This window comes from Mustela erminea, chromosome 9, assembly GCF_009829155.1.
Source record: "Mustela erminea isolate mMusErm1 chromosome 9, mMusErm1.Pri, whole genome shotgun sequence".
Classification (NCBI taxonomy): domain Eukaryota; kingdom Metazoa; phylum Chordata; class Mammalia; order Carnivora; family Mustelidae; genus Mustela; species Mustela erminea.
Window position 1 is genome coordinate 83,640,593 of NC_045622.1, and position 13,812 is coordinate 83,654,404.

The 13,812-nt window shown below is 33.0% G+C and overlaps 1 protein-coding gene across 2 annotated transcripts in view; it reads left to right on the forward strand.

Annotated features, from left to right (window-relative positions):
• Positions 1-13,812, forward strand: part of ELP4 (elongator acetyltransferase complex subunit 4) — a 247,008-nt gene that overhangs the window by 90,870 nt on the left and 142,326 nt on the right. For both annotated transcript variants that reach the window (XM_032359364.1, XM_032359365.1), the window contains exons 6-7: positions 4,068-4,152; positions 8,893-9,081. In XM_032359364.1, the coding sequence (XP_032215255.1) occupies positions 4,068-4,152; positions 8,893-9,081 (274 nt within the window). The remainder of the gene's footprint in view (positions 1-4,067; positions 4,153-8,892; positions 9,082-13,812) is intronic.

Below are 13,812 nucleotides of genomic sequence, written 5' to 3' on the forward strand. Positions count from 1 at the left end.
CTACTGTGTTATGCTGGTATCGTTTATATATTGTAAACCTACATTATTTCCATCTTGAATTGTCTTTATATGTCGTGTACCAAGTTAATACAAGTGAGGCCTATTGTGAAGGTTCATAGGTGGGACTAAAGAAAAATCTCTTCCTAAAACTATACACCTGGATACTTTGTGTTAAATGGAGTCATGTCCAAACCTCATCACAGCCACATTAGTGTATTTGAACCCACAGACTTCATTGAATCTGGATCTCACTCTGAGGCTTAGAAAACTTTTTAGGTGCCTGTCGCTTAATTGTCGTACAGCTTTGAACGAATCACTTAAATCTCCAAAAAGGTCTTAATTTTCCCTACCATGAAATAGAGCTAATGACTACCTCACAAGGCTGTTGTAATGATCAAATGTGACAGAGATGCAAAACATTTCCTGAGTATTTACTATGTTAGACAGTTTGCCAGTAGATAAAATCAAGTAGTTTTGTTACAAAAAATACCCGAGTTTATTATTTACAAAAAAACATTTCCCTTATCAACTAGTTATTTCATATATATGTATTTTTGCTTTTGTAGTTTATATTTTCACAAATAAAATCTCATCTTTTGTTACTCAAGCTTGATTTCTTTTCTAGATATACTGCATCTATATCTACATCTAGATATACTATAGCAAATTTTTAAAATTTTTTTTTTTAAGATTTATTTATTTATTTGAGAGAGAAAGAGGACGAGCATAGAGAGGAGCAAAGAGAGGGGGGACAAGCAGACTCTTCACTGGGCATGGAGGCCCAACATGGGGTTGGATCTCTTGATCCCTGAGATCATTGACCTGTGCCATAATCAAGAGTCCAAAGCCCAATGGGACTAAGTCACCCAGGTACCCCCTTTTTTTTAAACCTTCTTAATGAGGATGACAAAATCACTTTTCACAAAAACACCAAAATGCCATTCGTCAATAGAAATTGAAGTTAACTGTTGTAAATGTCTGTCAGACGTCCTGCTTAAAATTGGGTGAGGAGAGATACTGATAGGTACAAAAGTCTCATTTCTTCTGTCAGTTTTTTAAAAAATGTTGAACTTGGTCATCAGAATATAAATTTAGGGGTGCCTGGGTAGTTCAGTCAGTTAAGCATCTGACTCTTGATCTCAGCTCAAATCTTGATCTCAGGGTCATGAGTCCAAGCGTGCACTGGGCTTCACGTTGGTTGTGGAGCCTACTTAAAAAAAATAATAATAATAATAAAATATATGTATAGCTTTACATTTCATGTCATTGGACAACTCTTACCCGTATTTAATATTAATATAAAGAAATTTACTATCAGAAGATATGGTAATATCTTCTGATAGTAAATGGAACAATTTTTTTGACTAAAAACAATTTTAAATGATTTTTAAAGGTAAAAATTAAAGTTCTAATAATTGTTTTTATATTCTTCATACTGTTGTAGTTTTAAAGACAAATCGTGGAATCACAAATTCTTTTTTTTTATTATAACAATAAAAGTTGTTGAAAATTAAGAAAATCAAAGAAAATAGTATACAGGATTTGAAATGTGCTGCTTTAGGACATGTTTTAAATACTTTGATAACCTAACCTTTGTTAATTGCTTGGAAACACTAATAAGGAGGACAGGGTCATATTTGTAACTAGAGTTTCTTCTGCTACCCCCTGATTTATAAGTTACTATACTGCTGAACAGCTACAAAAAAAAGACAACAGCCTCAAAATTAAAGGAGTTTAATTTTTTAAAAATTTTAGATAACAATAGAAGATTTTTTTTCAGTAAAAAGAGATTTTTATATGTATTGCTGGCAGGAGGTGTATCTCATAGAGATTAACAATACTTAGTAATAGTTTAATATCAATACTATATAAACTAGTTCAGTTTTAAATGCTGTAATTTCGTGTATCATAAATGAATATTATCAATTTATATACCTAAATATATTGATTTTTTCCCATTTAATTTTGTTATCAAAGTGTTTATTGTCCTAGTTAGTTTGGGGAGGTTTATTATTTATAAAGTTCTAAACATTGCTGGTGATTGGATTTTTTTATGTCAGTGTTAAATAAAGAAAGTGATTAAGGTGTTTTGACTGTATGTCTTTATTTTTGTTCCCATAACAAACCTCTCTACCACCTTTGAAGAGAGCCTTAACTCTACTATAGTTACTTTAACAGACTGGGAGAATAAAAAGAAATAACTGATTGTTCTGGTTGAGTAGTAGCAACAAAAAACTAAGAATTAATTTGTGTAGGTGTTGTCTAGAAATGTACCTCAGACAGCAAATTTACTACCAAGCACTTAAGGCAAATTTTATTATTGAACAATTTGGGGAAGAAGGAAGAATGCTTAAGAAACGTTGTTATATGTGAAATAATGTCTTGAGTAGATTGGCTGTTGGTGGATTAGAATGAACTGGTTATATTCTTGATCCACCCTCCTTTAACCAATATTGACATTTGTCAAATGGTTGCCTGAAATTCACTTCATAATCTGGGGCCTTGGAGCAGATTTACCCCTTGTGCACATCTAATTGACCCGGATAGGAATTGAACATGCTGCCTTCAAACAGCAGCACTGTCTTCTGAAAGTTGAGCTAGCTGGGACAAATGTGTTACTTATCTATTCATATGTATTTATGTATTTATATATATTTATATATTCATATACTTATGAAAGAGTCACATCAGTACCATTATGGAATATCATTTTTATGGACACATTTCTTCACTCACTAAACTGGAAAAAATGTGTCCATATAATCCATTCTCTCATTGAAATGGAGAAATAACTATATGTGAAATAAACCATACTGGCAAAGCCCTCCAATTGGAGTCATATTTATTTTGCACATAACAGTATTCCTTTCTCTTTGTTTTCTATTTTGTTTTTGTTAGGTGCTTTGGGGCTAGCTCTGGCTGTTCCAATAAAATATTTACAGAAAAGGACAACAGTGCCGAGTAGCCTACCACTGATTTTGCACACTAAGTAGTCAGCTGCTTTCCCTACTTGTTAGGTTCTTCAATGTTGCATGTGTGCTTCAAATTATATTTCATTTTTCTTTAGGGCACTGATTCTGCATATGTGATTGCCTTACTTAGGATCACACGAAGCAAACACTTCTGTATGTTTAAGGACACCCACCGCTTTTACAGCACTTGTCAGTTAAATGTCGATAAAACAGCTACGCTCCAGAACTCCATTATCATGACAATGTTCAGCCACAGCACGCAAGTTGTGCATTATCAAGAATATTAAATTCAGTCATTGTTAAACCAGATGTTCTTCACAGTTACTAATTTTTTTTGAGGTGTTTCATAACATTAGTAAAAACATTTTTAAGTAAGCTCTCCACCTAACGTGAGGCTTAACTCGTGACCCCAAGATCACAAGTCTCATGCTGTACCAACTGAGCCTGGCAGTCTCCCCATTTTTGTAAAATATTTTAAAATAGGAACATTATTATTAATATTCATGTGAGAGATAATTTATCTTCTTGAATTCATACATTTACTTTATTATTTTTGTTTTAAAAACAAAGTGGAAATTACACTCGCTTGTCTTCATAGGCCTTAAAAGATCAAATTTTTAATTACTATTATTTTAGCAGTTTGTTCTAAGAAAATTAAGACTTTCCTGGCAAATGAGCTTAGGTGATCGAGATATTGATTCAGGTGTACTTGGCATAGCACTTCATTAACTATGTGGTAATTATCTATGATTACTCCTGAAAAGCTATAGTGGCTTCATCTTTTAGGTTGCTTCATTAAATCATTAATTTTCTTGGAGGTAACTAAGCTTGACATAATTAAGCCATCTCAGTCTCCACAGATTTTTATCTTCCCATTATGTCAAGAACACTGAGCCAGTTAACATAAGGCATTTTAACTTATTCCCAGGGTCTATTGACTGTATATTTTTAAATTATTTTTACTATTTTGGTTCATTTTATATTATATTTAAGTAATTTCATGAATTTTAATTATTTCCTTAATGTTTTGGGTTAGATTTTGAATTTCCCTTGTAATTAGCCCATTTATGTGTTTGAACCACTTCTTACCAACAGTTCTTTGACTGGTGGCTACAGGAAGCTGCTTCAATTTATCCAGAACGTCATATATGAGGAAGGATTTGATGGATCCAATCCCCAGGTATTGAGTACCTTCAAAACCTTTTGTAATCATGTGTATAATGTTGCTTTTAAACTCTTTAGAGGTAAACCCAGAAGGTTTTAGAATAATCAACAGTGAGCAAGCTGTTTCCAAGCACAGAAGATGTCCATAAGCAGTGCACAGGCAGCCTTAGTTTGATTGTTAATGTGTATTTAAAGTTTTAGCTAAGTTCTCAGTGTATGCACAAAAGATGTATACATACATTGTCAACGTAAATTATCTGAAGTACATATTTGTAGTACCTGGAATTAATAAATAACCACATGTTAAAATTACTCCTAAATCTGCAGGACTTGTACTTTCTTATCTAAATTTTTTATATTTGTCATTTAGTCCTTAACTGAATTCCCTTATGAGTAAAAATTAGTTAAGATTTTATTTCTTATAACATCATGCTTTGAGTTGTCTGATTGAATAAAAAGTGATTTTGTTTGCTATTTTAAAATATTTTATAACTTAATTATTTCTCTGTAGCTCTATTTTTAAAAATGGAAGTTTTTAAATTCCCTCTGTTAAAGATTCCAAATTCCTACTATTAAAGATGTTCCGGTTAGTTTAACTTAAACAAAATGAGAGAAATTTTATTTCTAGATATCATGCCTTTCAGAAATCTTTCTCAGTGATTTTAATTGCTATAGCTGCTAAAGATTTTCAGTTCATTATTATTATTTTAGCAGAAGTATTTCCAGAGCACCATTATTTTTACTGAAGAAAGCAAGGAATCTAGAAGTCTTTTGTTTTTGCATTATCAACTGCATTTTCTCCTAATCCATAAATTTTAAGTATTCCTATAAACTTTACTGCTGTATTTAATTTTTTTTCCACAGCAAGGTAATTTTTAAATTTGTTTTCATCATCAGGTTTTTTAAAAATTATTTTTATTAACATATAGTGTATTATTTGCCCCAGGGGTACAATTCTGTCAATCATCAGGCCTAGAAATTTCACAGCACTCACCATAGCTGATCATCAGTTTAATAGCAAGTTGAAAATACTTATGTGTTTGGTGAAGCATACATATTTATTTGTAGATAACTCTTCATGTATGTTACAGTTTTGTGGGCTCAGTTTTTATTACAATTTTATTTTGCTCATTGTTGCTCCATTTTTGGTTCTAGCTAAATTTATGGGCACTGTGTCATCCCTTTAGTAGCATTGCCCGTCTGGAGAGGTAAATTGGTCCCTGACAGACACCTCTCTCCACTGGCTGTGGTTGCTATGGAAACAGGCATGTCACAACAGTTCCTATGATACAGTGTGCAGAGCTGGTGTTCTTGCAGAATGATGATACATCTTCTAAGAGCAAGAAATTTTATAAAGTGCAAAAAAGCAAAGCCAATAGCAAAAAGATATATACATACTTGCATATATATGTATATACACATGTGTACACACATCTGCACACATCCATCCAAAGAACCCTTGATCAGTAAGCTATTATTAGAATGGAATGAAATGTTTATTTTCCTAGTCATTTATCTGAGTATGAAAAACAACACAATTTTCAATAAATGGTATTTTATTTCATGAAAGTTGATAAACAACAAATTGAACTGGTTTGTCTCTTTGAACCAGAGGTTCTACAACTATTGACTTTCATAAAGATTAAACAGGGATGTAGATATTTATATGGTGAATACCAAGAATGGTGAAAAAATTTATAACATGCAAAAGCATAAATTTTATGTTGTCTTTATGTTAATAAATTTCCATATTGTTATATTATGGAATGTATCATTTGCCAAATTACCTTATCCATACATCTGTCTCAGAAACTTTAGATGAGTTCAAGAAGCCACAAAAATGCATCTGTGAAACACTACTTCAAAAAATATTATTCCTGAGTCAAAATAATGTTCTGAGACTGAAATAAATCCTCCTTTAAAAAAAAAAAGTTTTTTCATTTATTCATTCGGGAAAGTGAAAGAGAGAGCACAAGCATGGGGAGTGACAGACGGAGAAGGAGAAGCCTTTACTCCCTGCTGAGCTGGGAGCCTTATGTGGGGCTCAATCCCAGGACCCTGGGATCATGACCTGAGCTGAAGGCAGACGCTTAACCAACTGAGCCACCCAGGTGCCCCAAATAATTCTTTTTAAAAGGAAATTTTTTTCTTATTTCCTCTATCACTACATTTCCAAATAAACTTATATTTTCAAATAACCTAATTTAGTTTACTTGAAGTAGGCTATTAAGAACTGAGTATTATATACTATTACATGATTACCTTGGTAGTAAGTAAAGTAGTGTAGCTCATCTGTAAAGATATTTGGAATGGAGACATTTACAAATCGCTGCCATAATTTCATTTAAGTTATGAATATAACTAAATATCTAAGAGATATGTAATAGTAATGAACATTGATTTTCCTTAGAATACCAGATTAAATATTTTGCATGTTCTCATAGGAATAAATTTAAGTATTTATTGTTCAGCTTAACACAAAAGTTTATTTTTTAAATTTTGTTATGCCCTACGATGTGCCCCCATTATTATATGTCATAGCAAAGGAATTATAACAAAAACAACTCAGGAAATTTGTAATTCAGCCTTTTTTTTTTTTTGCAATTACTGTCATTTTTTTAAAAAATATAAATGTATTCCCTATGTTGAAGTATTATGCTCAATTATACTCTGGTGTGCTGAGTACCTACCCCACTTAAATATCTCATTATTTATTCTTTGGCTTAATATTTTCATTATTTTTCAGATATATCAATGTATCTGTCAAAGTTGCTAGACCTCTGTAGTTCTCCTGCTTCTGCACCTAACAGCATTTTTGTTATAAACTTTTAGCAGATGCTTTTTGATACAATAGTTGGTAATAGTGACTGGGTTAAAATATACAGCTGACCCTCAGTTTCTGAAATGTTGTCAGGGAAAACGATATAATGTTGCTCTCCTTCTGCCTTCAGATTTTGTTCTAATACCTAGATTTTGAGGAAATGTTTCTCTCTCCCTTTTTCCAGATTGCTCTTTCTGTTGAGAATCTAATTAAGATACATGAGAAAACAAGTTTAGGAATGACAAAATAAAATGTAATCTTGCCATTTTACTTAAATTATGAGTTCCGAAGTAATACAATGTAAGGGATAACCTGTCAGTTCACAGATATTTTACATGAATTCATCCAAAACTTATTTAAACTTATAACACAAGCCCTGGTAAAATATTATTATTTCATTTCATTCAAGTAATGCAGAAATTAAAAAAGAAAACAATTTTTATGGACTGCCGAGGATCATAACATATATCTTAAGGTGACTGCCTATCATAAACTTAATATGACCCGAAAAGAAAATTGGACTGGCTACTTTGATAGTATCATTGTGTTCCAGGTTCTTGCAGTCAGGAAGGTTTTTTTTAATGTGCTTAAACTAAATTCCTTTTTCTGTAATCTCATTTTAATAGCTGTATCCAACCCATTGTGTCCCTTTATAGATTTGAAGAATTATATAGGCTCATAGAACAATGTTCCATTCTGTCCTTTTTATTGTAGAGATGAGAAAATGAATGCCTATGTAGTGTATGGGTCTTGCCTAGAACTGCATCTTCTTAATTACACAGTCTAGACACTGAATATCTGTCTTACCCATTTTACTAATTATTGTCCCTTTTTGTTTTTCCTCTTCTAACATTTTCCCTACTTTCCTTTATTGATAAATTCTCAAAAATAACACAAATTCAACTTTCATCTGTAATATCAGGGAGCTAGAGGGTGGTTAATAAATTATATTAGTTAAATAAATTTTATTAGTTTTATTATAGCAATAACATGTGATACATTGTAGGATCTGGCTTCAGCAGAAATCACACTCAAAAGTGGCACATGTTCCAAATTTCTGCTTTAAGAGAGAAAACTTAACTTTACCAATGAGAATTGTAATAATAATTTTTAAATTACTTCCATGCACCAGGTTTTGCTATTGTCTCCTCCTTTGCCCAGAAGTTTTGCCGGATTGCTAAGGAAAGCATTTATAAAACATTTGTTCAGTTAGAATAACACAAACAGTAAAGTCTGTTATAAATACATCTCTGGCAAACACTTAATGATAATCATCCTAGGTTTTATTTAATGGTTTTTAAATGTTCTTTTTTCCAGGAAATATTAGTCACTATATCAGTAGTCTTGACTTCTAGATGTTCACTTGTTCAATTTTATGGAAGCATTAAATTTAAATTATTTGGTAAAAATAACCTCAAGAAGAATAAATAAAGGCTTATATAGAGAGAGTGTAAAACCAAAACACACATTTTAAAACTTCTTTCAAAGTATTGGACATTGGACACAGTAGCATTTTAAATGAGAAATATTGAGCAAATTATAGTTTATTGAAAGGCTTGTAGAATTTTATAATACTAAGAATGGTTTGTAAGCCTTCTGGTGTAGATGTTCTTTATTGCTAACTGATTTTTTATATATTTTTTCAGACACCTCAAACAATCCTTAGAGTAGTCACTGTTAAAATGTAGAAGATTGAGGCTTTTGATACTCTTCAAATTTTACAAAAGTAAGAAAAAAAGTCAATTGTGTTTTTGCAGTCTTGTAATAGTGAAGATTTCCTTTATCTTACCTTACACTAACTACATATTTTACCACCTCTACTGACATTACCTCCCTAATCTTTTATAAATTTAAAAACTGGCAAAGAGAAGTGAAAGAGGTAGCCTACTGGTTAACAAAATTTAATGTGTTTACCTCTCTCCCACTTTCCTTTAGAAAAAACAGAAAAACATTTTAAGAATAGGAATCCAGAATCTTGGTTCACCTTTGTGGGGAGATGACATTTGCTGTACAGAAAACTGTGACAACAGCCACAGCCTTACGAAGTTCCTGTATGTTCTCCGTGGTCTTCTACGAACTTCTCTTTCGGCCTGTATCATCACAATGCCAACACATCTTATCCAGGTATGAATCTTTCCCAGAGTTCTTTTCCCTAACTAGTGTGACATAAGGAAGAGTGATATATACATGCTTTATGAGTCTGAGTCTGATAAGTTATTTTCATTTGCCATTTAAGTAAAACAGATTTCAGAAATGCCCAAAAAAATGTCTTTTACTTTAGATTGTTAAATTGTTGTGTATTTGTGGTTTTAATATACAGTGAGTATATGTAAGTCCATCATTAATAGTGTTATTTTTTCTTTGATTTCTTGTAAACATGTAATATTATTGTGACATGAGGCTGATTTTTATTGGTATCTTCATTAATCATAAAGCTGATCTAAACATATATCTTGAAGAAATATTTGTACACCTGTGTTCTTAGCATTATTTATAATAGCTAAAGTGTGGAAGCATTCTGAAAATCCATTAACAAATGAATGGATAAGCCAGATGTGGCCTATATTGCAATGAAATATTATTCAACCTTGAAAAGGAAGGAAATTCTGACATATGCAGCAACACTGATGAATCTTGAGGACATTATCCTAAGTGAAATAAGTCAGTTGCAAAAAGACAAATACTGTGATTCTATTTACATGAGGTACTTAAGGTATTAAAAAATCATAGAGCTGATGGTAGTATGGTGGTTGCCAGGACCTGGAGGGGAAGAGGACATGGCAAGTTATTATTTAATAGGTATAGAGTTTCAGTTTTGCAAAATGAAAACTGGTCTAGAAATTGTTAGTGGTGATGGTAACACAACATTATGAATGTATTTAATTTCACTGAACTGTATACTTAAAAATGTTTAAAATGGTAAATTTTATGGTATATATCTTTTTCTACATTCCAAATTTTGAAGGAAAAAAAGGGAAGAAAAAAAGTTGATCTGAATAGAACAAGTCTCTTTCTTCCCTTGCTGTTACTGTGTATAAATCTCCTGAAGCTACACTTTCAGGAAAAGAGGTCAGTCCTCCCCAGACAGAAAAAGAGGCATCTTTACAAGATTTTCCTCAATGACTCAAAAAAGTCCTTTTCTTAAGAATGTTCAAGAGGGGGGTGCCTGGGTGGCTCAGTGGGTTAAAGCCTCTGCCTTCGGCTCAGGTCATGATCCCAGGGTCCTGGGATCGAGCCCCACATCAGGCTCTCTGCTCAGCAGGGAGCCTGCTTCCTTCTCTCTCTGACTGCCTCTCTGCCTACTTGTGATCTCTGTCTGTCAAATAAATAAATAAATAAATAAAAATTTAAAAGGGAAAAAAAAAAAAAGAATGTTCAAGAGGCTGGGGCACCTGGCTGGCTCAGTCAGAAGAGCATGCAACTCTTTGTTCTCAGGGTCATGAGTTCAAACCCCACACTGGGTGTAGAGATTACTTAAATTAACAAAACTTTAAAAAACTTTTATTTTATCTTTTTTTATTTCATTTTTTTCCCTTGACAGAGAGAGTGGGGGAGGGGTGTGGAGGGTGGAGGTGCAGAGGAAGAGGGAGAGAGAATCCTAAGCAGGCTCCACACACAGCATAGAGTCTAATGCAGGGCTTAATCTCATGTCCCTGAGACCATGACCTGAGCCAAAATCAACAGTTGGACATTCAACCCACTGAGGCACCCAGGTGCCCCCCTCAAAAAGTTTTTTTTTTAAAGAGTATTCAAGAGGCAAGTTTGGGACAATTTTCATCATTATTTTTATTGTACAGGTAATAGAGAAACTAGAATTATATCATATATTTTTTCATGGTATTATTTTGTAAATATATCTATAATGTACAATATTAAAAGTAATTTAAAAATTGGCTGCAGTGAATGGAATGTGAAAGTCAAAATAAGCAAAATCCCTGAAATCATTTTTTCTAACTCACATACTAAAACACTGTGAGGGGAGGGGGGCGGAGGATGGGTGGTCAGGTGATGGACACTGGGGGAGTTTATGTGTTGTGATGTGCACTTTGTGTTGTATAAGACTGACGAATCACAGACCTGTACCCCGAAACAAATGATACATTCTATGTTAATAATAAAAAAATAATTTAAAAAAACCACTATGATTTGAAATGACACTTAGAGCAGAATAGTTTTGAGTTTTGTTTTCCTTTACTTCTCTGGGAAGTCATAGTAATAACAATGATAGCAGCTAACAAATATAAAACACCTAAAGTCAGGATCTAATGCTTCTTATAAAATTTTATGTAACTACTTTTATAATCTCCATTTTACATACAAGGAAACTGTGGTACAGAAAAATTAAGAAACTAGGTCAGTGTTCAGTACTTGAGAAACCATGCTTTGAACCCAGAAAATTGATTCCAGAACCACATACTAGAATATGTAACTGATTTTTATTCTGGAACTCATTCAAAGCTAGTAAATCTCCTATTTTTTTATCTTAGAGCTAGAAATGACATGGAGCTCATCTGTGCTAGGCTCCCGCCTTTGGACAAGTAAAGCATTATCCCTGTTTTGCAACTGAGGTCTGAACCGAAATGACATGTTCAAGCAAATCACAGAAACAAAGACTGTACTTGGCGAGATTTCATGGTTCTCTGCAAACCCTACATTTAACTACATTAACAGAAATATGAGATATAAGTGAAATTTGGAGTTCTCTAAGGAGATAAAGAAATACCATTTTAAGGTGTTGTATCTAAACATGCTATATGAGGGTTAAAGCTGAGTCTTTATTTAAGGACTATATGAAGCTTGTGAAACGTGAATCCTTGAGCTTTCCTTCAATACACAGGAAAAGGTTCACATTTTCCTTTAAGAAAAAGTCACTATTTTAAGTGACTGTTAAAACATTTTAAGATAGTCTGATGTAGCACCATATTCCTTCCAGCACAAGTGGAGAGAGAAGTGTAATTGACAGTATACCATACTTGAATACATTGTCAGTGACTTGTGCTCTTGAGCTTTCTGAGGGTTACCATAGCAACTTTTTTCTCTTCAAGTTAGCAGCCTCTTTAATAATTACAGACACTACCCCCAACATGGGGCTCAAATTCACAACCCCAAATTGATATCAAGAGTTGGATGTTGTCCCAACTGAGCCAGCCAGGTGCCTTTTACATCAAGATTTCTTAAATCCAAATACTTCCCTCTCAACAAATTGGGGAAAAAGATCTGCATTTCTTTTTCTTTTTTTTTAAGATTTTATTTATTTATTTGACAGAGAGAGAGAGATCACAAGTAGGCAGAGAGGCAGGCAGAGGGGAAGCAGGCCCCCTACTGAGCAGAGAGCCCAGGACCCTGAGATCATGACCTGAGCCTAAGGCAGAGGCTTAACCCACTGAGCCACCCAGGCACCCAAAATCTGCATTTCTTACAAATTTATCTATTGAAGCTGTGTTTTCCTACTTTATTCATTCATTTATTCTTTACTGTTTTTGAGTAACTAGTAATGCTATAGCCCACTTTATATTAGTGGAAGTTTTAAGAATGAGATACTGGTTCCTTTCAGGGACTTTACCTTCTAATGGGGAGGTAAACAGTAAGAACTTGTGTTACATACTGAAAATGAAGTTAAGGAAACATTTGCATTCATAATAGTATGAAAAGGAATAAAATACTTAGGAATAATTTAGCAAGGATAATGTAAAACTTATACTCTGAAAACGACAAAACATAGTTGAAAAAATTTTTTAATGATCTAAATGAAGGGAAAACTTCCCAGGTTCATGGATCAGAATGTTCAAAATTATTATGATGATCATCTTTAAACTCATCTACAGATCCAATGCAGTCCTTATCGGAATTCCAGGTGAATTTTTTGGGAGAAATTTGAAAGCTGATTCTAAAATGGCTATGCAATTTCAGAGGACTTAGAATAACCAAAATAAACCTAAAAAGGAATAAGTAAGAGGGCTCATATTTCTCAATTGCAAAATTTACTAGAAACAATGGTAAAAGGCAGTGTAGTGCTATCATAAAATAGGTATATAAGTCAACAGAATAGAATTGAAAGTTCAGAACTAAATCCATATGGTCAGCTGATTTCAACAAGGGTGTCAAGACCATTTAACAAGAAAAGAATCATCTTTTCAACGAATGGGATGGGACAATTAGATGGCCACATGAGCCAAACAGTGAAGTTACACACAGTACACACAGTACAGCAGGTACAAAAATTAATTCAAATTAATCAAGGACCTAAATGTAAGTGCCAAAACTATAAAACTCTTAGGAAAAAACTTAGGGAAAAATCTTAATAACCTTAGATTTGGCAAAGAATTCTTGGATATGGCACCAAAAGCACAAACAATGAAAAAAGAAAATAGACAAAGGGGACTTCATCAAACTTAGAAACTTTTTTCTTTAAAGTAGCTTCCATGCCCAGTGTGGGGCTTGAACTCAGCCCTGAGATGAGTCGCATGCTCTACCAGTTGAGCCAGTGATGCATCTCAAAATTAAAAACTTTTATGTTCAAAGAACACCATCAAGAAGTCATTATGATACGTGAAAGTTTTTACAAATCATATATCTGAATAGAGATTTGTATCTCTAACACATAAAGAATGCTTTCAACTCAATACTAAAAGGACAATTCAATAAAAAATGGGAATGGAATTTGAATATACAATTTTGAAAGAAGGTAGATGAATGACCAGTTAGCACATGAAAGATGCCCAACATTATGAATCATCAAAAATACAAATCAAAATTACAATGAGATTCTATTTCACACACTCTAGGATTGGTAGAATAATAACTTAAGTAACAGTAAGTGTTGGTAAGGTGAAGAAATTGAAACCCCCATACTCT